The sequence below is a fragment of the Notothenia rossii genome (assembly GCF_949606895.1).
Source record: "Notothenia rossii genome assembly, chromosome: 8".
Taxonomy (NCBI): Eukaryota; Metazoa; Chordata; class Actinopteri; order Perciformes; family Nototheniidae; genus Notothenia; species Notothenia rossii.
In genome coordinates this window covers 47,686,891-47,713,026 of record NC_136906.1, presented here as the reverse complement: position 1 = coordinate 47,713,026, position 26,136 = coordinate 47,686,891, and the positions used below count along the sequence as shown (strand labels likewise).

Genomic DNA, 26,136 nt, shown 5'->3' with positions numbered 1-26,136 from the left:
ACTTGAAGGCTATTCATAGGCTTTTTCCAACTCAAAATTGGGACTTCCTAGTTCCCACGAATATGGGATGAAAAAGTTCATGTCAGAAAAACATATTAATAACTGTTTTCTTTAAGAGAGGTATTGTTATTCATTATTAATGAAAATGAGAATAGTTATTTAAATGACAATATTTAACCCAAATGTAAGACAAATTAAAACATAGTTTTATTTTGTATTTATTGGTGTTAGAATGTCAACCTCAGGATCAAAAAATGGTCACAGTTTGCCTCCAAGTCCCTTCCTCCAGCCACACTCTCTCATCCCCTGCCCTCTGCTTTACGATCTGTCCCTGTCTCAAGCCCCTGCTCACCTCCCAGGCCATGAACTTTCTCCCTAGACCTGCCATACTCGAGCCATCTGATGCCCTCAGACTTTTTCACCAGACTTCATCATTCCCCTGCTCACCTTTTCTCACTTCTCTCATCAGCCACTCACTACATGTACTGGTCAAGATCCTTTTTTCTTTGCCATTTCATTCCAGCTGCTGTAGCTGTCTTGAGTTTTTGCTTTTGAACTTCTGTCACCCGATTCTGGACCAGAACCTGCTTACCTCCCTGCATATTGTCTATCTACCCGTTACCCGTTCACCTGCCTGCCTGTTTGCCTACTTGCATCTGCCGTAAGCTAATTTACAATAAAACATTGCACTGCTTCAGTCTGCCTGTCTGACTGCATTTGTATCCCTTGCTGCCCGCACTTCCAACCCACACTTGTGGAGCAATCTAGAAAGTTAGATCACACATGGCCTGTTAGCACCCAGTTTGGCTCGTTAATAGCATATTATATGGCACAGTTTATTGTCCCAAGAAGACATTTGTCTTCTACATTCCACAATATAGATTCGAAGATCAAGACCATAAAACAGTGAACTTCACAAGTCTGAACCTAATCACTCAGACACTTCACTTACACAATATAAAACATAGTAAGTCAACTGACTATAGCATAGATGCAAGAGCTACTGTATATTAATAAAAACAAGATTGCCATTTAGAAGCACATTAAAGCCCCCCCCCCCCCCCAAACAATAATGGTCACCCTGACCTGGGGTCAAAGATTGCGAGATTCACATTACATTATCTCCGTGTGTTTGCTTACACATTATAGCACGTACCATGTTAGTCACAGTGGTTTGGGTTTGAATCCGGCCCAGGCGCTTTGCTGCACATGTCTCTCTCCCCTGCGCCTGTCTAAAGCAGCAATGCCCAAAATAATAATTTAAAAAAAGAACACTGATTGTAACAATGATCTTTTTAGCATCAGGGAACCTTCACAAGGATAGACTTCTGGTCCCTACAAACCCTAACCCGAGGGTCTGCAACCTGCGGCTCCAGAGCCTCATGCGGCTCTTTTTTTCCATCTACAGCAGCTCCCTGGAGCTTTGACAATAAATAACATGGAAATTAGTAGCAGTTAGTTATTTGATATGTGTTTGAGCGGGGGACAAACATTCAAAGGGAACATCTAGGTGTGACACTGAAAGTAAAAAAAAGTTTGAGTATCCGGCCTTCGATGAGTGAAATACACGTCACATCTGTCTCCAGAGCGGCTCAGTGAGCTAACCCTGGATTAATGTTTCTCTTTACTTACTAAGAATAAGAAAAGTCTCAGTAAAATAAGTTTGATACTTTTGTAAGTGATCAATTTCTATTGTATTAATATTTCACAAATATGCAGAAAGTTCTGGAAAGTGTATAATTTATTGCAAACTTTGTTGATTTTATTTGTTTTAACGGGTAAATACAGACATGTCAAGAGTTCTCTTTATAGTCGTTCTATAATTTTTTTAATGCAACAAGCTTTAGTTTTTGTACATATAGTATAAAGTATAAATATGCTTTGCGGCTCCAGACAGCATTTATTTGATTGAAGTGAGGGCAGATTGGCTCTTAAGATAGTAAAGGTTGCTGACCCCTACCCTAACCCTATCTCGGATCACACGGCAGTCCAATCCACAATTTATACTATATGTAGGCCTTTTCAGGCTCACATCTAGTTTAGCCTGTGCCAAAAGTGTTGCATCCTCGCCAAAAGTAAACCGTATATTTACCAAAAGTGGCCCAGATATGTTTTAAGATAACCGGGCCAAATTTGCTGCATCAGTTGTGGGCCACTTCAGGCTCATATCAAGATTTGCCGGTACCAATTGTGCGGCATCCTTAACACAAGTGGCCCACGTCTGTTTTTTAATATTTGGGCCATATTTTTCATGTCAAATGTGGGCCACTTTAGGCTCACACTCTGATAGCCAGTGCTGACTGTGCCGTATATTTACAAAAGTGGCCCACATATGTTTTAAGATAACCGGGCAACATTTGCTGCATCAGTTGTGGGCCACTTCAGGCACATATCAACATTTGCCGGTACCAATTGTGCTACATCCTTACCACAAGTAGCCCACGTCTGTTTTTTTATATTTGGGCCATATTTTTCATGTCAAATGTGGGCCACTCTGATTAGCCAGTGCTGACTGTGCCTTACATTTGCCAAAAATGGTCCAAATTTGTTGTAAAGTATTTGGGCAATTTTTGCCATGTCATATGTAGGCCACTTTAGGTTCACATCCGGATTACTGTGCCGCATCTTTGCCTAAACTGGCCCAGATATGTTTTAAGATAACTGGGCCACATTTGCTTCATCATATATGGGCCACTTTTGTTTTACACCCAGATTAGCCTTTGTCCATTCTGCCACATCTTTGCCAAAGGTGGCCCACAGTTGTTTTGTGATATTTGGGCCATATTCATAATTTCCCATATGGGCCACTTTAGGGTGACATCCAGATTACACATTGCAGGAGCCCCGCATCTTTGCCAAAAAAGGCCCACATTTGCTTTGGGATATGTGGGCCATATTTGCTATTTTACAAGTGGGCCACTTTAGACACACATCTGTTTGGTCCGGGCCAGAAGAAGGTCAGCAGTGCCGCATCATTGCCTGAAGTGGGCCACATCCGTTTGCTATCTGGGGCATACGCATGGGTTAGAGTTTGCGTGGAGGACCGCACGTTTTCCCGTCAAGTTAGTATTTTATAAATCTCAAACATTGCGGAGAAACTGCCGTACGCCATTTTTTGGAGCGTATATCCCTTTATAAATGAGGCCCCATGGTCCTTTCATCAGACGGGAAGCGAAAGAACGAGCAAGACCAATTGCTGGTATGATAACAACCTGGTACTAAGCACACAGGCATCTTCTTAAAGTTATCTTATCTTAGCTATCTCTTATATTTAGCGCAGGAAAACAATTGTGACATCAGTTATGACATCACTTACGCGACTCTGGGATTTGTGGTCTTTCTAGTTGCGTATTTTTCATAGTCTTATATTTCAACAGTTTTACAACAAACTGACTTTTTTGACATGGACATTTTTTAAGATTGACAAACATCATATGTGTAATTCGTGGCACAATTCAAACGGGATCAAAAGATAAGTTTTCTCTCTCCATTGACTTCAATACATAATTTTTCCGAAATAAGGTCCCATGGACCGGAAGTAGACGGGCGTGACTTCGCCACTCTATAGGATTCTATCAGCTGGAGACTAGACTATAGTGACACTGTCTCCTGTGTATGAGCTCAACAAGTCACAAAAGCAGACACAAACAAACAGCTTCACACAGTTTACCAAGGTAAGAAATATCTATTTCTTTATTACATTCAACACTACAGTACACTGAAATTGCACATTGTCACCAGTTATAGCAGCATTCTGACTGGCAAATGGACTAATCAATAGGCACATCAAAAACATTTAGATAGAAATACACACGTCCAAATGTGTCATGGCCACCTTCTGACCATATTCAATGTAAAATTAAGCTTTTCATTTACATGCCTCATAAAACAGTTTCTACGCAGCTAAACACACACTGTGCTCTCCATGAGTCGTGATTCAAGTGACAAGAAAAGACTTGCAGTCAAGTCAAACCCAGCAGCGCCTGTCTTCTCAGAACAATCATAAAAGACAAATTCACCATCTGTATTTTAACACAGTATGTGCAATTCAGTGCATCCAAGAGTTTCATTATTTTCCTTCAGTCCTCTACTTCACTTGAAATATTCCTTTTGTGGCCCAGAATGACATAGCATCCCCTCAGAGGCCAATGTGTTTTGTGAGGAAGCATCAGAGCGACAGGAAGTGGGTCCAGCAGAACTCTTTAGCTGCGCTGCGTTGTGCTCCACAGCCCGGCAGTACGTCAACATACACTCTGTGCCGAGGGCAATGTGTCGGGAAAACCAAGTATTAAAACCCGACAAGTATCAAAAGATGCCATCAAATATTTAAACAGTCCATTATTCTTGTTAATTGGATAGTTGATAATAATAATTTTGTCAATTCTTTGGGCAAAAATTGTGCATGGTGATGATTGTTAAGGCCGAATATAACATGTAGGAATTGAATACAAATAATGTCTCTGTAATTGGTACCAGGCCCTATGTGTCCATCTCTACTATGACATATATGGTTGTTTGTCTACAGTGAACAAATAAAAGACAGATGTGTCCGTTGACTTTAATTAAATTTATTATGTAAACAAATGTCACATAACTGTATTAGGTTAGTTGAAAGCAATAATATTAAGTTGAACCTAATATATTTTTATTTAAAGTTAATATTATGGCTTTCTACCAACCTTACAAGTTATGTCAAATCTGAGGAGTTTGGCTTCACTGATCAAATAAAAAAAAAAAAAGGTGTTTGTAAAATAGTATATTTATTTTCTTCCAGGTAAGAACATATTGTTGTTTCGGCGCTGAAACTTCAGAAATGTATCAGAATCTTTTAAATAAAACTCTGCCCTCTTCCAGTAAAAAAACTCTTTATATCATAAACCACAGAGGACAGGGGTCGTGTTTCTGATAACCCTTAAAACAAACACTCCTCCTGGATTGCTTTTCATTTTCTGTCTGCTCCCTGTATCCACAGATCACAAACAGAGCAGCCTTTTCATTTCATTCTGCCCCATGCTAAGAGAAGTGAACCTCCAAACAGAACACGCTACAGTGTGTAAAGATGTGGGATGGTTTCCTTCAGACCACGGCACGATGCTCTCCGCACACGTACACGGCGCTGGGCTGGATCCTCCTCTTGGTGTTGCCTGGCAGCTGAGGAAGAAACTTGAAGTACTTGGGCATCAGGTCCAGGCAGGCGTCACGGAACTTCTTGATCCGCCAGTAGTAAATAAGAGGGTTGAGGGCTGACTTAAGGTAGCACAACCACAGGACCCATGTGCTGATTTGAAAGAAGCTGTCTTTGTGGTAGAAGCCATCGCTGAAGGTAGCTACCAGACTGTAGGCAGTGAAGGGGGCCCAGCACACAGTGAACACAGAGAAGAGGATGAGGATGGTGGTGAAGGCACGCGTCTTGAAGCTTATGTCGATGTTCATCTGGAAGGGCCTCTGCAGGCTCAGCAGGCCCAGTTTGCTGGCCTGGCTCAGACAGATGCTGTCCGGGTTGCTGTGGATGCGGATGGCGTTGTGGCGGATGGTGTTCAGGATCCCTATGAATGTGTACAGCATGACCATGAAAGGCAGGAAGAAGAAGACCAGCATCAGGATCAGCACGTAGGTGAGGTACCCAGGCTCCACACTGTAGCCAAACACACACTGAGGGGCCCTGGGGGGGACGTGCAGGGGAGGGGAACCGACCGCCAGGGGGAAGGCGACGATGAAGGAGAGCCCCCATGTGACCACGATGAGCACCTTGGCTCTCTGAGGGCTCAGCTTATCCTGCTTCTGGACAATAATTAGAAACCTGTCTATGCTTATTATAAGCAGTATAGCCACGCCCTCCATCACAAAGAACCAGAAGAGCATGGCGGACACTCGACAGAAAACGTCCCCGAAAACCCACTGGGTGGTCACCACGGTAACCAGAGTGAAGGGCATGTTGAGGATGGCCAGCATCATGTCGGCGAAGGCCAAGCTGGCCAGCAGGATGTTGATGGCAGAGCGCATGGCTGACCTCTGGTACACCATCAGGCACACCACCACGTTCCCCAGCAGGGCCAGCAGCAGGATGGCCGCCATGACCAGGCAGAAGAACACCTGCAGAGGGAGGCCCACGCCCTGCAGGCTCTCCGGGGCTCCCGCTGTGGGTGTGAGCGGGGCGGGGGGGGAGCGGGAGCCCATGGAGACGTTCTCCATCGACGTGCTCTCCGGGAGCTTCAGCAGCCCCGTAACCAGGCAGCAGAGACTGGTAATGTCCCCGGCCTCTGGGGGGGGAGCAGCAGTGGAGTGAACCATTCCTCCCCGGGGGGGGCAGGCATCGCTGCGGAGCTCACGCTGAACACGGGGCCACGGCTGCAGATCCTCCCAGCTCAACGCAGAGGGTCTTCATGGCTGCCAGAACCTGAGATAGGAGAAAATGTAGTGAATCAAAAGGAGTATGTGAACCTGATTACAGAAGCATCCTTCCCATCAACATTCCACTTGAAGCTGGAATGACAGCAACAATGAGCCTGTAATCATAAGTGCATCTCCCACATTACTCCCTCCGACATGCCTCTTAAACCCACAGTCTGCAAGAGTGAGACTAAATCATGGTAATGCTAAACATAATTTCTAAGTGTTCTCATTTCACATGCAGGCCTTTCTAACTGATTGATATGCAGACTGCTTCCCTTCAAAATAAGCAGTTGAACAGAAGCTACTCACAATTTGTTAAACTGCTTATTTTGAATGTATCAAAGCATTAAATTACTAAGTCATCATTAAAGATAAATTGAAGCATTGGAACATGCATACTAAAATGTTTTCTCCACTCAGGCAATGTGTAGGCAGACATGTGATCCACAATGTGTAGGCAGACATGTGATCCACAATGTGTAGGCAGACAGGTGATCCAAAATGTGCCATCAGTTTGAATGCAACACACAGACAAAGCAAATAAAGCCGCAGTTGGAAACACAGCGAGCGATAAGAGGATATGAACACTGATCTCCTGTCTGTGATTTAAGTCAAGCTTTGGAACTCAGTAAGAAGGCAGCATGCACTTATAATATACTGTTTGGGGTTGCACCTTTCCAAACCACGTGATATAATGTCGTTTACACCTCTAATAGCTCGGCGCAGAATGCCACCAGATCGGACCTCCCCTAAGCCCCCATTGTCCTCTATTTGGCTTCAAAACCTGCTACTCTTCCTCAAACTTGAGAAGATAATATATCCTCTTTGGGCAGGGGTGTCAAACTCAATTTCATCGCGGGCCACATCAGTATTATGGTTGCCCTCAAAGGGCCGGTTGTAACTGTAACACTATAAATATACACATGCAAGCCAAGACCTAATATATTTTAATCAACAAGAAACCGGAAATAACCATAACGCGAGTTTTTCTAAAACATAATAAATCCATGTGTTGAACTTTCCTGTCGGCTCCCAGACCGTGGTTGAGGAAACAGGGGGGATGACTCTCTGTCGTCTCCCAGGGCAGAAGCAACACGCTTCGGATTCAATAACCCACTTTATGAAATCACTGGAGAGAGGCGAGCTCGTCTTGGGAGGTCGTTGTATTTATTTAGTTCTTCCGTTTCACATGATACATCACAGAACTATGCTTTTTCCCGCTGCCTCGTTTCACCTCCAGAAAACATACTCGCTCACTCTCGCTCTACCATACCCAACTCTCACATGCACGCGCCACACCCCTCTCTTAAAGGGGTAGCGATCTCACTCTGCATGACCCTAATGTCATAACCATAACACATGTGTGTCTCTGAGCCGCAGCGACACCGACTGATTCTTAAAGAGCGGGTCATTCTGCCTGTTTTTTCTGGGACTGGAGTTGCTTGTCTCGGTTTCTGAAGCAGACTTTGCTCCGTGTTTGGCGTCTCTGTGCCGCTGTAACTTCTGTTCCTTCAGCTCTGTGTCACTCACACACTGGTCACTCACCGCCTCAGTGTGAGTGCCGCCGCTGATAGGAAGTCGCTTCAGTGCGCATGTCACAAAACAAAATGCATTTTGGTTTATGTAGTCATGTAGTTTATGGGCAACGTGCTTAAGTGGCATGTAACCGTATAATAAACTGTTTATATTCTTTGCGAGCTCTCGCGGGCCTAATAAAATGAGGTCGCAGGCAGGATTTGGCCCGCGGGCCTTGAGTTTGACACCCCTGTCGTAGGGGCTCTGTAGACCGTTTCTATGAAATGGCAGTGCTTGATCAATTATTTCAACAACCTCCAAACACTCCCCACCAATAAGCGACTAATGACTTGATGATATTTAACTTACTCATCTCTCTTTACTTGCTTTTTAATTTATATACTATTATTTTTTACTGTGTTTTTTTTTTAAATATTGGACATGGAATCAAAGTGTTTCTTTGATTAGTTAGTGGTGGGAGGTGATGTTTGGGGGTCGGGATGGTTAGAAATAAATGAAAATGAATGAAGACCCAATTCTAACCCTGTATTATTGAACCTCAAAAACATATGAAATAAAAAAAAAGTAAGAAGGCAGGCAGCACTTTAGCTACGCTGGGCTAACCCTGTGCAGACAACAGCTCAGTATTTAACACACAGATATGAGTGAGTCATTCATATTCTCCTTTAGTCTGACAAAGGAAACCGGGCAGTGGATTCTACCTTAATGTTGAAGTCAAAGAAAAAGCTAAATGCATGTGGAAAACCTTTGCCTAAGAAGAGATGAAGCTCTCCTGTGTGTACCTGCTAAAGTGCTTTCTGACTGTTTCCAGAGAGCAGTCCAACAGTGCAGTAAACCTTATCACTGTGTACACACTGTACACACACTGTATACACACTGAACACTGTTATTTCATCAGTAACAATGGCTCCGCAGCCAATGCCAAATAACACATGTGCTACAGAAAACTGTCCATTTGCAAAGACTTCAAATGATTCATTTGAACATACAGTGGGGCAAAAAAGTATTTAGTCAGCCACCAATTGTGCAAGTTCTCCCACTTAAAAAGATGAGAGAGGCCTGTAATTTTCATCCTAGGTATACCTCAACTATGAGAGACAAAATGAGAAAAAAAAATCCAGAAAATCACTGTCTGATTTTTAAAGACTTTATTTGTAAATTATGGTGGAAGATAAGTATTTGGTCAATAACAAAAGTTCTTCTCGATACTTTGTTATATACCCTTTGTTGGCAATGACAGAGGTCAAACATTTTCTGTAAGTCTTCACAAGGTTTTCACACACTGTTGCTGGTATTTTGGCCCATTCCTCCATGCAGATTTCCTCTAGAGCAGTGATGTTTTAGGGCTGTCGCTGGGCAACACAGACTTTCAACTCCCTCCAAAGATTTTCTATGTGGTTGAGATCTGGAGACTGGCTAGGCCACTCCAGGACCTTGAAATGCTTCTTACGAAGCCACTCCTTCGTTGCCCGGGCGGTGTGTTTGGGATCATTGTCATGCTGAAAGACCCAGCCATGTTTCATCTTCAATGCCCTTGCTGATGGAAGGAGGTTGTCACTCAAAATCTCACGATACATGGCCCCATACATGGCCCCGTCCTGGTCCCTTTGCAGAAAAACAGCCCCAAAGCATGATGTTTCCACCCCCATGTTTCACGTATGGTGTTCTTTGGATGCAACTCAGCATTCTTTCTCCTCCAAACACATCTAGTTGAGTTTTTACCAAAAAGTTCTATTTTGGTTTTATCTGACCATATGACATTCTCCCAATCCTCTTCTGGATCATCTAAATCAGGGATGGGCAACTGGCGGCCCGCGGGCCGCATGTGGCCACCGCCCTCACTTTGTGCGGCCCGCGAGTCAATTTACAAAAATATATTGGTTTCACAGTTGTAAACAAGCAAATCATTTGAACCAGACCCCACTTGTAATTAATAATATTCACCACTAGAGGGCGCTCCCCCCAAATGAATGAGGCCTGCAGCCAAGTGTTATTGTCTTCTGTTTACCTCGTGGCTTTCCTCAGTTAGCGGGAAAAGAAACATGAGCGCCCAAAAAAGAAAACTGAACCTAGAAAACCGTCTCTTTCAGCCAAAATGGGAAATAGATTATCTGTTTACAGAATTCAAAGGCAAACCTATGTGTTTGGTGTGTCTTGAAACTAAATCGGCAATGAAGGACTACAATTTAAGTCGCCACTACAACAGCACCCATAAAGACAAATATGAAAAGCACACAGGAGCTGCCAGAGTCGCCATCGTTGCTGACCTAAAAGGGAAAATATGCCAGCAGCAGACCTTTTTTACCAGAGCCACGACTACACAGCAATCGTCTCTCACGGCGTCTTATGCCGTTTCCCTTGAGCTTGCTAAAGCTAAGAAGCCCCTGTCTGACGGTGAAATGGTGAAGAGTTGTGCATTCCAGATGGCTAAAGCATTCGGAGATGACAACATGGCTAAAAACTTTGAAACCGTCTCTTTGTCCCGTCGGACGCTGACACGAAGAATATTTGATATACAAAATAATGTCGAACAAAAGGTAAAACAAGTCATGCATGACTGTGCATACTTTTCCTTAGCGTTGGATGAGAGCACTGATGTGACTGATGTGAGCCAGCTTCTCATCTACACACGAGCCATTAACAGTTCATTTGAAGTGCACGAGGAGTTATTGAAACTGGCTTCTTTGCATGGCACTACCAAAGGACAAGATATTTTCGCCGCTGTTGAAAATGTTGTAAGCACGGAGGATTTCACAAGCTCTCAGCTGTTGTTACCGATGGTGCGCCAGCAATGCAAGGAAAGCGTACTGGATTCGCCGGCCTCCTCCGCCAGAGTGGCGTTGACTGTCCAAGACTGCACTGCATCATACATCAGGTGGGTAACATTATTGTTAGCTATTCTAATGGTTTTGAATGTGGGCATTCTTTGTTAAAAAAAAATCTGGCTAAATCAAATTTCGTTTTGATATTGCAGGAGACTCTGTGTGCCAAATCAATGAACTTTAGCCATGTCATGGATTTAGTTACAAAGACTACTAATCTCATTCGAGGAGGGAACCGGTCTCTCAATCACAGGAAGTTTATAGCCTTTTTGGATGAAGTGAACGCCGCGTACGGTGATTTACAGATGCACACAGAGATAAGGTGGATGAGCCGTGGAAAATGCTTGGAGAGGTTTTTTGCGCTACGCGCAGAAATCCCTGTGTTCTTGGAGGACACCATCCAATGTGATACAAGTGCGTACTGCGCAAAACTCAGGAATACAGATTTTCTTCTCGACATGGCTTTCCTTGCGGACATTACCTCGCATCTTAAACACCTGAATATGCGGTTACAGGGAAGATGCCAAACCGTGTCGGATCTATATGCGCACATGAACGCATTTGTTACTAAACTGACTCTGTTTAAAGACAGATTTTCAGCCGACCGTCCTAATCTGGCGCACTTCCCGTCATGTGAAGAGATGCGCAAAGATGCCCCCGAATGTGAGAAAACATTACCCAAGTACAGAGCCGACATAGAAACACTGCAGCAGCAGTTTAAGAAGCACTTTCAAGATTTCCACACCATGCAGCCACGCATCGAGTTATTCACTAACCCCCTCTCGGCTGCAATCATCGAGCAGCCCCCTGAGTTGCAGCTTGAAATGTGCGAACTACAGTCAGACCCCTTTCTAGCAAAGCGCCAGGAGAGGGGAATTTCCTTTTGGAGACTGCTACCCGAGTCCCGCTTTTCCACTCCTCAGGGATTTTGCGCTCTCAATGGCCAGCATGTTTGGCAGCACTTACATCTGCGAGAGCAACTTCTCTATGATGAAGCACATCAAGTCAAGGGAGAGAAACAGACTGACAGATGAGACACTGTTCCATCTCATGCAAATCGGATGTACAAATGTTGATATTGACATTCAGTCTATTGTGCAGCAGCAGGAGAGGCCACAAGTATCTCATTAAGAGTATAGCTTACTGATCCAGCTGTGGGTGAAGTTCAGAAAAATGCATATGTTCTTGGTTTTATGTATGGAATGTGAGGGAAGCATAGAAACACAATACAAAGATGAATATTCGTTGTTAAACTCAGTGTTGGTGTTTGGTACAATAAACATTTATTGCCTATATATATTTAGTTATTTTCATTAAATTAGTAGCTAAAGTTGGCTATTTAAATGTCGTGGATATAGTATCCTGCCGATGGAAGTGAATGGTCACGAAGTGGCCCTCTGGTAGTGAGGAAATTTTTTTTTGGCCCTCACTATCCTCAAAGTTGCCCATCCCTGATCTAAATACTCTCTAGCAAACTTCAGACGGGCCTGGACATATACTGGCTTAAGCAGGGGACACATCTGGCACTGCAGGATTTGAGTCCCTGGTGGCGTAGTGTGTTACCGATGGTAGCCTTTGTTACTTTGGTCCCAGCTCTCTTCAGGTCATTAACTAGGTCCCCCCGTGTGGTTCTGGGATTTTTGCTCACCATTCTTGTGATCATTTTGACCCCACGGTGTGGGATCTTGCGTGGAGCCCCAGATCGAGGGAGATTATCAGTGGTCTTGTATGTCTTCCATTTTCTAATAATTGCTCCAACAGTTGATTTCTTCACACCAAGCTGCTTACCTATTGCAGATTCAGTCTTCCCAGCCTGGTGCAGGTCTACAATTTTGTTTCTGTTGTCCTTTGACAGCTCTTTGGTCTTGGCCATAGTGGAGTTTGGAGTGTGACTGTTGGCACTGAGTTCAAACAGGTGCCATTAATACAGTTAATTAATAGTACAATTAATACATTGGAGGACAGAGGAGGCTCTTAAAGAAGAAGTTACAGGTCTGTGAGAGCCAGAAATCTTATTTGTTTGCAGGTGACCAAATACTTATTTTCCACCATAATTTGCAAATAAATTCTTTAAAAATCAGACAATTTGATTTTCTGGATTTTTTTTTTTTTATACCTAGGATGAAAAATACAGGCCTCTCATCTTTTTAAGAGGGAGAACTTGCACAATTGGTGGCAGACTAAATAATTTTTTCCCCCACTGTATATGTTTTTTTTCAATGATTTGTACCCCTGTGTGGGGGGTTAAGAAAGATCAAGCAAATATAATGATAGGTAATTATTATTAAGAGATGGCATGTCATGGAGTATTTTGTTTTCATGTTCAAACCAAAGTTGAAGCCGCTCTGATGCGGGACATGTGAGCAGATAACACATGATCTCATGCCCTCCCCCTAAACAGGAACACTTGGCTTTCTCCATCTGATGCTCACAGGTTCTTCCTCACAATGAAGACCTGAGGAAACTGCTTTCACCTTCTCCATCCCCCCCACATCCACAAACAACACATTATCTACATTTCGTTTTTGCTATGTTTGTCAAATATAATTTTCTTAAATGTTTTATGTGAGGGACAGCGGATGGAAATGAGCTCAAAGCTAAATCTGGCACTGTTACGCTTGACACATTGTAATTTTTTAAGTCTTGCATTGTCCCTGCCAAATAAACCATTCAAATAAAGCCGTGTTTTCCCCCTTGTTTAAGCCATGTCAGAGCCCTAGAGAGATAAGAGTTAGGACACTCCCATAGACCTCCGTTGTAAAAAATGGCGCTGCCTACTTTCGGGGTATGGACATCGACATAGTTCCAAATATTGTCATTTGGGTGTTGGACCTCATTCACTTACATTACAGCGTGTCGATTAGTTCCAGAGGTAAGTTGCTGAAATATCGAACTCTTTTGAATTGTCAACTGTCTATATTGTCTCACAGGCCCTTTATGATGCTTATACTGGTCTTCATTTGTATATGCACAGCGTAATTATCTATATTTTATCTTGGTTGTTACAACCAATTTTGCAAGCATTTCCTGCTAGTTAGCTAGCGCGACTTCGTCAGCTTTGAAGGTAAGATTTCAGTAATGAATCGCTAGCAGCTTATATATCAATGATGCTGGGTAACTAACAAGCAGGATTTAGATTGATTGTGTTATTTTGGCTTTTATCTGCTGAACCTGACTGTGTCAGCCATCCTTAGTCGGCTTTTTCTGTATGATATGACTTAACTGCTAGCACTAGTAGAAATGAGGTGGCGTTTGTGATAAATATTTCATTTAATATTTAATTGAATTTTGGGATATACTAACATTTGATTATGTGACATGTTGACAGTACTTAGTTTTTTTTTGTACTGTTCTGTGTTATCTCATCTGTACTGTACAACTAGCCTAGCGCTACTTTTTAATGCTTGATTCCATGCTAGGATAGATTCCTTTGTATTGTAATATACACACTAGTTTAATGATTGTTCTTCAAAGGTATTATTCAGTCTTAAAAAAATAATAGCGTACTGAACAGCAGTGAATGAAGGATGAGCCTAAAACATGGTCATGCATCCAAAATGTTTATTTTTAACAAAATAAACACTTTCAAAAAAATAATAAGCACTTTTTTATTCAGCCTCATATGTCAGCCATGGCTGTTGCTGCTGCTGCTGGCGGAGGTGACAGCGCGCAGTGCATATTGGAACTCTTCAGGTGTTGGGACAGAGTTCCTCAGACGAATGGACGAAAATGTGTTTTCCAGGCAGTCTTGAGTGAAGCGGCTTGTGAGAACAAATTTGTGCCCTTGTCTCAACAGGTCATGCTGGACCTCCAGGATTGTTGTTGTGGCCATCACCAGTCACTACTGGTTTCCAGCTGCCCTTGGGACCGATCTTCAGGCCCCGAAACAGATGGTTTTTTTTTGTAAATAGTTGCTTACCCTAACCCTTTTTTGTAAATAGTATTGCTTTTTTATAAATAGTTGCTTTTTTGTAAATAGTTGTTTGTAAATATTTGTAAAATGCCCCCCCCCCCGCCACAATTTTTATTCGCACAATTATGCTTCTTTTTTTCACTTTTTGGTGTCCATTGTTCAGCCACTGTATTGGTAAGCAACAATTTGTTTTGGCCAAAATGTGTTATTCACACTCCTGACTCCAGTTTGATGTGCTGCATTCTCCTCTGAGTGGTCCTGATTTCAGGTAGAGATCATGGCTTGGAAGGTTTTATATCCTGTAGTGATTTTGAACCATGGTTCAACAGGAGCTTCTGTAAATAGTTTTGTAAATAGTTTTAATATTTATCATAGTTATAATTTTCAGTCTCCCACTCTGTCTCAATTTAATTTATCGTTTCTTTGCCCCACCATATGTTTTGTTGTCCAAGGGCACTAATTTGGTCTGGGTTGAAGATTGTTTTACACTTTAGATTAATCAAATTGTATTTTTTGGCTGAATTAATCTTTTTCTGTTTAACCCTAACCCTCTTTGTTCTCCTTCTCATTCATTTTACTTTGTTTTGTTCTAACATACATCACTTTTTCCATACACTGTTCTTAATACTTTGTTCGTCCCTTTTACTTTGTTCTTCCTGTTGTTCTTGTTCAAACATATATATCAATTGTTCATCCACTGTTGTGGTAAAATGATATTGTGGTAAAATGATATTCATAGTCTTAACATGATCATGCTACTCATGCTAACATGAACGCAAGCGTTTCCCTCCAAAAATGTAAAACGTATCTAAGTAATAGGCTACCACGCTTTCGGTTGTCACCCTGCCTCTCCAAATGCAAAACTGTCAATAAAAAGTATGCAATAATGCAATTACAGCTGAAAAAGTACTTGGGTGTGTGTCTTTTTTTATATATATATATATTTACCATTCAATAACGCAATCGCTGCTGTCTGTCTGTGACAGTCGCAGTTTGATCTCAGTGTGTCTTATAAACTGTAGGGGCAGGGAAAAAGGTTAAGACATGTAGTTTAGAATGAAATGAAAAATCTATGATGCATGTGTATTATCCTCGCAACTACCGTCATTAAATGTCCACTTTTGTGTAAGGTTTGAGGGTGTGGTTCTGCAAGCCTCATTTGCAGGTTCACCTGTCACAGCGCGCGGCGCGCCCAGAGGCTTTTTAGTGGGTGCGTCACCAGGATGCCAGGGGTGGTTCTCACGGGAGGAGGAAGCGTATGTGTGGTGAATGCGGATATTCATCAGTGGCGTTTTCTCCTGGAGGCCAAGGGAAGCCAGGCTTCCCCTGTTTTTTCGGATTGTAATTATAATTTTAATAAATAAATAAAAACACTTTGTTTAGTTTCGGAAATTCTTTGTGTGTTGCTGCCGGCCCGTCTCGCCCCCATTCTCATTGAGTATTTTACAAAGAGTGAAACAGCGCCCCTCTAGATGTTATGGTGAAACAGTAGATTGCACTCTCTGTTGCGAGAGGAGGCCAGCCGAAATTGGCTTCCCTTGGTGAAAAAAAATTGAGGGATTGACCAATCAGATGAGGCTCACGTCATGCCCCTGCCAACCTGTGATTGGTGGAGATTTTGAGTATTTAATCAAAAATAATTGGACTAAACTTCCGCTGCAGCAGCAACAACAAATACAATCTGTTGACAGGCCAATGCCCATACTGGAGCTGTGTACAGCGAGGAACAAAGGAGCAAACCGGACGTAAAACGTTAAAGGTCTCCTAATTTAGTTTGTGAATGAAAGCTTATTAGAGTTTCGGCTGGAGAGTGCGTGCGGACCTGTCGGTCAGATAACAGGCGTGTGTAAATCCTGCATCTGTATGATACAAATGTGTGTAAAATGATACCGGGCGCTGTAATCACTCATCTGGTTAGGTTATTACATTGACCACCACACCCCCGACCCAAAAGAAAGGACGTATTATTGGCTTCCCCTAATTTTTTCCCCACGCCACGCTACTGGTATTCATCGGGATATTTAAGTTTCCTCAACATATCTATATATGTTAAAATGCAACGGGGGAAGTAACTGAAAGTAACCGTATGTGGATATTGCATCGACCAACCTCGAAGCACGTCTCCCTGGAGAGGATGCTCACAGTGAGAGAGATTCTCTCCAACACAGGGTGAGATCGCTCCTTTGTGCCACGACGATCATCGCGTTTTCCTTTTTTGTGGATTATTGCCTGAAAAGGCCTACAAACATTTCTGTTTTTGCCGCCGACGGGCGCAGAAGCAACAGCCTTTTTTTGTATCAATGAACTACACTATGGCCTGGATTAGGCAGTAAAGACAATTTCAATGTATCGCGAGTGGACTTTTTGTTGGGTTTTATTTGTTTTGTTTGGCTCGAAAAACTGTGATTACATTTGAATAACGCAGAAAACCTGTCTTTGTTTATTTTGTTAATGTGTGCATATAGACTTTAGTTAATACATTTCCGTGGGGACTATTTTGTGGGAAGAGCCGATTATCCGTTTATTATTTCTGTTTACCTTTTATAATATTTCATTCAAGAACTCCTTGTGCGTTTAACAACTATTTTTAGATAGTTGATCGTTACATGTCTGTCCCATAGAAGAACATGACAGCGCAGCGCAACTATACTACTGACATGACTGGCCTGGCAGTGACATAGCCTGCTTGTGCTACCACACTTTCCCCTCAAAATATCGTTAAATAACGAAACTTGGAAATAGTGCCAATCCATACAAAGTGTAACCACATCATCAGGGCTGCCAACATTTGAGTTCAGCTTGGAGTGAGTTTTTTTTTTTGGTGACCGAAAAAAGAAACGTTCATGTGTTACAAATGTATTGAACATGTACGGGTTTCCCATTAATGTACCGGGCACTACAGTGGAATACGCACATACACAGTGTACCCGCGACTCTTACAATGAAGGCTCGATAATCAGCTCACAGCATATAAAATGACATGTATAGAGGTAAAGTGCTATTTTACAAAAATATTGAAGTTAAATGCATCAACCTGGTGCATTTTGAGAGCAAAATGAATTTATGGATACATCTCTCAACACCCATATGAAACAGAACTGTAAACAGATTTTCTTTTTCTTTATGTATATTTTACAAATCACTCACCTTTTTAACTGTATTCTTGTTTTACTGTCATATAGTATTGCATAACTGTTTTTCATTTACTCTCATAAATGGTGACCAAAACGTTTGAGACCCACTGAGATAACTAGACTACAGTTAACTATCTAAACAGAGAGTCCCTTACCTCACTGAGCTGTAGTTATCTCTCACAGTCTGACAGGACAGAGGTCTCCCTCTCCTTGTTTTAGAAACAGCTTTTAATATCTGTTAGCGCAGTTAGCTAACCAGATGCTAACAACAATGCAAATAGTGAGTTTGGTAGAAATATACTGTATAATAGTAAAGTTATTTAAGATGATGCCATATTTATTGAAGATTTTACATTATAAATATTCCCCAAAATTATTCAAAAGCATATTCTTCCAAACTCCTTGCTGTAGTATGACACACAGGAGACTATTGATGTGTGTAGTGAGTTTGGTAGTAATAAGATGTATAATAGTGATTGAATATTACTGTATTCTCTTTTTTCGGAGTTGCACTTTGCAGACGGTCCCTGAGCACTCGTTTCGTCTCCGGCTGCGGATAGAGACCAATGTAATGTGCCCAGCTCGGAGGAGGGCGCATATTGGCTTTTTTGATCAAAATGTGATTGTAGTTCGTTGTCAACCTTACCACTGTACTTAGGAGACGTCATTTGTGTCTGAATAACGTTTTGTTCATGAGTTATTGATCCGTGAAATCAGAATCTCCCAATATCGTTCCAACTTTACTGAACTAAGCCAGAAGACCGTCTCATTTCGTAGACCGCTCGGTTTGCTGTTCCTTCACTTTATTTTTATATTTATATACATTTATTTTGGACGAAAACTTAGCGTGAGGAAAGGCAAGTGTGGCGTGAGTGCGTGAGATATGGGTTAATTGCGTGACTCTCACGCTCAATGCGTGAGTGTTGGCAGCCCTGTGAATCATCATGTACATATGAAAGCAATCTTTAAAAAATAACAGCGTTGGTTTAATCTGACTATTTTGACCATGTTAGTGCTGTTTTTGCCATAGAGAAGCATTGCCCCGGAAGTGCGTTTTGAACTATCCCGGCATACATAAACCACGTGACCGGCTGGCGGCGACATCAGAGAGTGTCGTAACTCTTTCTCTCTAGTGCTCTGAGCCATGTTACATTTTTTCAAATCCTGCAACAAAAAGTTACTAAATGACACATTGTAGCCATTGAGATATATATATATATATATATATATATATATATATATATATAAAATGAACATTTAATTACAAGTATCTTAATTTGACCATGAGTTCGGCTCCACAGTAGCTAGCTTTGAAAGCCCTCTCTTTGTTATCTCATTCAAGTAACGCGTTTCTCAGTCAGAGTTAACACATGCAGAATAAATAGTCTGTGTTCTTGTGTTTCGTCAGATGACTTTTAACCAAGATTGGGACCATGGCAATGTTGGATTTATTTGGAGCACCTAAATAATATGTTTTCGGACCGATTTAGTGAAATTGGACAATTTCTCACTGCACACCTGAGGACCTGAGACACAGTTGTGAAGATGCCTGATCTAAAGGACAGGGCGTGGGGATCACAGTGTTGAACACACTCTGCAGCTGTCTCCCTCTTCACATCTGCAGCCCCCCCCCCCCCCCCCCCACCACCCCTATAAGGCCTGCAGGGAACTGAGAGGTGCAAATAGCCACTCCAGGCTCCAAGCAATCAGGTAACCCAGCAGTAAAAATGGTTGAGCGGGTACTTACATTGTAAATGATTGGAACTAGCTCAAATACTGTCGGGGAAATGTAATGAGAGGAAATGCTCACAGCCACATGTAGTCTGCTGGAATCACTAAGACATGCTTAGGACGTTAAAAGGTGTACAAGGTGGTCAAATGTACTCATGTAAAGCAATAACAACCAATTAGAGTGTAGCTTTGTTATTTTAGGCAGTATTATTTAACACTGACCATTTGGCAGTCTTTCTCACTGTTTGACCTATGATCTGACCAATAGATGAGAGAATAGAAATCAATCAATCCCAACATTATATAGAATCCTTGACATAAATGCATTTGTGATTAATAATGCTACAATATACTGTACTATGTGTGTTGAAGTATAGTCAAATCAATGGTGTTTTGTTCAGCTCTTTTTTTGTGACAGCCCTGACCACTACTGAAGTTTACCTTATTTTAAACATGACTGAATTTGTAGTTTTTAAAGATTAGATCTTTGCTGTTATTTGCCTTTTTAGCTCCATAATAAAGCATCAAATACATTTGAGTGACTTTATACATACATACATTTTATCAAAAGGCCTTCACACTCAAGGTGTGAAATATGTGGGAACCTCTCTATTCCTTCTGGAATATTCTAAGAGGGAAATTCAAACCACATTTGTCCAAAAGGCAGTTTTTTAAAGTATAACATGTAAATGCTGAGGCGTGTGGCGCAGCGGTTCAGGTTCAATCCCCATTGCAGTCAGCATGTTGTTGTGTCCCTGAGACACTTCACCCCAAATTGCTCCTGTGGGGATTGTCCACAGTATTGAGTATGTAAGTCGCTTTGGATAAAAGCGTCTAATAAGTAATATAATGTAAATTATATAAATTCAACATTTAGTATGAGTAGTATATCAATTCCAGGAATAGGTATTTAGGTGTTTCAAATATATTTTGTATGTAAGCTTTGAAGGGTGTCTTTGCTTCAGAAATAGTAAGGTAATCTTTTATGTATGCAATGTTTTAATATTTGTTTGCAACAAACCTACTTTTGTTTGTTTTCTGTATTAAGGCTATATTGTTGGAATATGTAAATCAGTGCACTATTCTGACTTTAACCACAGGTAGCCATTTTTTTAAACACAGGGTGGTGTCGAGGAGAGACTCAGATGTAATGAAATTCTGAAGGAAAATGAACTCATGTTAGGAAAATCACTGTGACAATGACACCGTATTCAGAGCAGCGTCCACCTGATGCAGCTGCCATAAGAGCCTCAGATCCTTCAGCCTCCTGTTGTTCTCACCAAAATGGAAGAGGCACACTGTGGACGGCAGAGCACACAAGCAGCCCACACCTACGGTTTCTATTCAGGACTCAACCAACATTTGTAATATTTAATTATTTTTGTTGGGCCACCAGTGCCTTAATATTGACAGTGTTGAAGGGGGAGACAGGCGACTGGCCCCAGGCCTGATTCAAACCATAGTCATCCGCACGGGGTCCAAGCCCCAGTTCTACCAACTGAGCTCTACGACGGTCAACATTTAGGTAAAATAACATTGCCATATTGTTATGGTTTCCGGTGGTTACCTGCTTTGCTCTCCCATGATCCGGGCGGGGGAGGCTCAGTCCTCCTGGCGGTGCATCTCTCTGCTCCTCCTGCTCTCACAGCCGGTTCTCCTTCACACAGCGGTCCGGTGGTGCTCCTCCAGATGTTCCGTGAGGCCTGTAGCCGTGCAGTGTAACCCGCTGAGCACTACCAGTGAAGTCGTGGAGAAAGTCCAGTCCGCATCTGGTTCCTGTCGCTTTGTAGAGGAGCACGAGACACCGCGATGCTTATCCACGTAAATGTCGCAAGGAAAATATTACGCTTCTTCTCCCTCCCCGTCCTCCCGACAGATGTGTGATATTGGAGAGCCTCCTGGTCCACAGTGTATCAGACTGTGTTCTGCATGTAGCCCAAATTATCACCTCACTGTTACAAACTAAACTCGGTCTGTCGGCAACCTGTGGCAAGGCAGCGAGCGGAAACACACTCCACTTCCTGTATGGAATTTCAAAAATAAAACTAGACTAGAATTGGAGGATGAAACCCTCTTTATTGGTCAAACCTGTTCATGCACAAAGCACACACACAGTGAAATGTGTTCTCTGCTTTTTACCCATCCTAGTACTAGGAGCAGTGTATACAAATACAACTGTAGACCCATTTCTTTGAGTTATAACACACTTCAAGAAGAAAAAAGAACAGCAGTTAGTGAAGGTTAAGTCATATCTTGGGTATAACGCATATTAGCCTACCGAACCTTTTGGCACATCATGAAATTGATTCAATTTTAATGTAATTATGCAGAACAATACTGTTGTGGATGAGTAAAAGTAAATATGATCTCTGCAGTTTGATTAGTGAAAAAAATACTTGGAGGGTGAGGCGCTGAAGGATACATTAGTAAAAGTACAGAAGAATCTCAGAATAACGTTGCATGATGCATCACAGAATGTAGCGAGAATGTATTACAGTCTACTTCTGATCAGTGTAACAGTGCAAGCTATCTATCATATAGCTTACCTTTCAATGCGCTGGAAAGAAGAACAAAGTATACACAAGTTATTGAGCCGTTTCCGCTCTACATCCTGAACTCCTCCCTTCGATGCAATGCACTTCCGTTTTGGCGGACTGGGTTTGTTTTGCTAGCTAGCTCCGTTGTGCCGACAAAGCACTGATATCGCAGAGACAAAGAGGATATAACAATTACAACATGAAGAAAAGTGGTTCGGGAACTACGTGTGCGGTAGTTGGTTGCAATCACTCGAGAAAGCACCTGAACGAGTGGTTAGATAGAGAGTGCTACGACCACAAACCAGCACCCAGCACCCAGCCATGTTGTTCATTAAATACAGATAAACACAACAAATACTGCATGCATTGTATTTTTTAATATTATATATGAATATTTTCATAGTGATGTAATTGTGTGGGCTGCTTTTATATTTTAATTTGTAATACCTGTTAGGATTAAACATGTGATCTTTCTTGTTGAAGCCATTTCTTTAGTTTCCTCTCAACAATTAATTAATTCAGTGTTATTTATGTACAGTATGAGCTTAATATGAATGATGAACTGTGTTAAAAGAAATTGTAGCACTCTAAGGAACATATGAAATGCAATAATGCAATAACAGTGCAATAATGAAATTAAATTACATCAAACTTTATTTTCACTCAAACAGTACAGGCACATATGATATATTGCACAGCATAAAGAGATCATGTGAATTGTGCATTATGTAAACAACAGACAACTGTTGGCTCCTGTGGGCATGACCTAAATAAGGCAGTTTATTTTGGTTTTAAAATGCTGAGATATTTACTGCAGAACTGTAACCTTCCCTCAACAAAATCGTCAACAATTTTCGGGAGCATGTGGGCAAAGTAGAATGTGCGCAGCCTTATGATATGCCTTCAGACTGTCCATTGCTTTTCCATCTATTGCCATGGATTGAACGAAGTAGGAGCAAATTTTGCTGTACGTTATGCTGGGCCACGTCGTCATGTTATCCTCCCAGTTTTGCACTGAATTCGGGTGGGGGAGAGTAACGCCATCTCCAGTCAAAGAAGTAGAATCGTGTTCCCAAGCTAGCATCACTGTTAGCATCGAAATCGCTGTGTTTACACCAGTGGCCGTCTGACTGTTTACACCGGTTTACACCGACAGACGCTGTGCAAAAGACTTCCGGCGGAAATGAAGTGCATTTGTGTAGGGTTATGGCGCTACCCGTGGTTTGGCGCGTAAACTTGTCTAAGTATAAGCGGTTAAACTACTTTCAGCTAAGTGGCTTATTTTGAAGGGATATCCGGCAGCCTCCGTGCTCTGCTCGTTAGCTGGACGCAGCTCTGTATTCAGTGATAACTGACACCCTGAGGAGCCAGTGGCAGGGACACAAGCAGACTCCTCATGCTGCACGCTCCACACACAGCGGGGGCCAATAGAAAGGACGAAATGTCCAAATGGGCGGAGTCTAGCTGCAAGAACCGCTTTTTTGGGCACGCGCGAGTGCTTGTGGTGGGGGCAAATCATGGTGCAAATGGGTGGGTGGCAAAGATGACAAATGGAGTCTGTTGTTGCAAAAGTGAGCTCGGTGATATCAACATTTCATTTAGTGTGGTTGGGATATGTAACCCTCCGGTATCATTCAAATGGTCTACCCTAATTAGTCATCACACGCACGCGCGCGCGCACACACACACACACACACACACACATTTCTCAGCTGATACCACTCTTCCACATCCATACCAACACACCAAGGGCGCCGGAAGCAGGGGGGCCAGGGGGCCATTGGCCCCCCCACTTTTCAGCCCTGCCCCACATTTTCGCAGCAGCAGATGCCGCGGAAAACTGTACAAATCCCGTTTCAATAATTCCCCTCTACTCTAAAGTCGCATCTAAAACGCGATCTGATCTAGCTGTGTACATTTTGTTATTTTTGATTGTTATATTCAGTCTCACTAGCTTCAGGCATGTTTGAAGCTTGTAAAGGGAAGATGACAGCTCTCACTCGCCACTCTGCTGTTCCTCAGCGCCGCTCCCCCTCCCTCCCGCTGAAATTATGAATGTAAGGTGTATAGTAATCATAGATAACACGGCAGGGTCCGTTACAGTTTGTTTTTATCTGATTTCAAATAAGCAAAGTCTTGGCTTTCAGTACATTAAACTTGTTTCGGCAAATTCAGATGATAAATAGGCCTACAACTTTGAAGCTTGTAACGGAATAATTACAAGCGGAGAACGGAGTAATTTAACGTCACTGCAGGCATAACAACAGCCGGTGTTTCTCGTGAGTCTTTTCCCCGGGAAACAAACACAATACACACAAACGCAAAAATACACAAACACACACGTATATACACGCGGCGCGGAACACTGTACAAATCCCGTTTCAATAATTCCCCTCTACTCTAAAGTCGCATCTAAAACGCGATCTGATCTAGCTGTGTATATTTTGTTATTTTGTATTGTTATATATATTCAATCTCATTAGCTACACGCATTTTTTAAGCTTGTAAAGGGAAGACCACAGCTCGCCTCTCACTGGCCACTCTGCTCTTCCGCAGCGCCGCTCCCCCTCCCTCCCGCTGAAATTATGAATGTAAGGCATAGTAATCATAGATAACACGGCAGGGTCCGTTACAGTTCGTTTTCATCTGATTTCAAATAAACAAAGTCTTGGCTTTCAGAATATTAAACTTGTTTCGGCAAATGCAGATGATAAATACAGGTTTGAAGTTTGTAATGGCATAATTACAAGCGGAGAACTGAGTAATTTAACGTCACAATAGGCATAACAACAGCCGGTGTTTCCCGTGAGTGCAGTAATCCAAACGAAAATATCTTCCCTCCGTAGTATTTTTGATCATTTGCTCCGCTAATAATCAATCAGATCGATGGATTCCAGAGAAGAGAAACACTTTAAAGGCCTTTTTCTCAAAACGATGACTCTGTAACAGTCATTATATAATGTGACATATTTTGCTTAATATTTGGAGTACAAAAACAATCCTGATCTCATTAGAAAGCTAGGAATCAAAATGTGTCTTCGGGTCAATGCGAACGATTTCGATGGAGCAGGTCACTTTGCATTAGGTAAAATAAAGCAGGCAGACATAACAGGAAGAATATGTACATTTTAACCCAATCAAATAGGACATTGTCACACCATTCAAATGTATCCATGTAAATTACAACCAATAAAAAAGCTTAGATTTGTTTATTTGTTACGTTGTTTACTTTATTTGTTACGTTGTTCTGCTGTGTGTGTCAGCCGTTAACCTAGAGATATAAAGAATATATACACTTGCAAACATGTCAGAAGAACCAGCGCAGAAGAAAACTAAATACGGTCAATCTAAACTTAAATTTAACAACTGGAAGGTCACATCCCTGACTACCACATCTCCGGAGGTTGGACCTTCTTCAAACAGCGAAGCCAGATGAACCCAAAAGCAGCAGCTCTAGTCTGCGGCCGCAGAAACTGTCAAAACCGCCGCCGACCCCACCGCCGTCGTTGTTGAACCGAAACAGGCTGGTTCCAACTGCATGGAGGTTTGCTGTCGGGACATTGAGGCGGTTAAAGCTGTACAGCTAACTATCAGAAAAAAGGAGACCGCTAGTAGATTATTTGGGCAAAGAGAAGGTACTTCAACGCAGAATGGTACAAAAACAGAGTGGTTAATTCTTTGCAAAACCACTAAACGATAGTGATAAATTGCGATGTTAACAACCTCATGATAACCTCATTTTTTTTTTTACTTAGGATCATACCTGTGTTTAGTCTAGAAAAAGGTGAATGTGTGCATTTTATTATAAAATTGTGTATATTTACAGACTGTTGCAAACACTAAGAAGCTTATAAACATCAGATTTAAAACTAAGAGCTTTACAAAAAAGTAACACAATTAAAGATGTTTGGAGTTTTATTTGAGTTATTCATTTACATTTTTTGTCAAAGAGATGCTGATTTGAAACCGTTGTAGCCGTTACGGCATTTCCTGTTTCTGCCGGAGAGAGGGGAGTTTGTCCCAAAGCTTGCCGCTGTATTTACTCCCTCCATCTGACAGGAGGGAGCCTC

General features: G+C 42.1%; 1 protein-coding gene across 1 annotated transcript; it reads right to left on the bottom strand.

Moving 5' to 3' along the window:
- Positions 1-3,665: 3,665 nt before the first annotated feature.
- gpr63 (G protein-coupled receptor 63) lies at positions 3,666-21,534 on the bottom strand. Its single transcript, XM_079643443.1, has 2 exons — positions 21,097-21,534; positions 3,666-6,397 (listed from the first exon to the last, which is right to left on the bottom strand). Exon 2 carries the CDS (start codon positions 6,289-6,291, stop codon positions 5,077-5,079), a length of 1,215 nt encoding a protein of 404 aa, XP_079499569.1. The 5' UTR covers positions 6,292-6,397; positions 21,097-21,534; the 3' UTR covers positions 3,666-5,076.
- Positions 21,535-26,136: the final 4,602 nt, after the last annotated feature.

Bases quoted from the DNA above. Each gene is read 5' to 3' on its own strand.
- gpr63 (XM_079643443.1), bottom strand. From the start codon at position 6,291: ATGGTTCACTCCACTGCTGCTCCCCCCCCAGAGGCCGGGGACATTACC.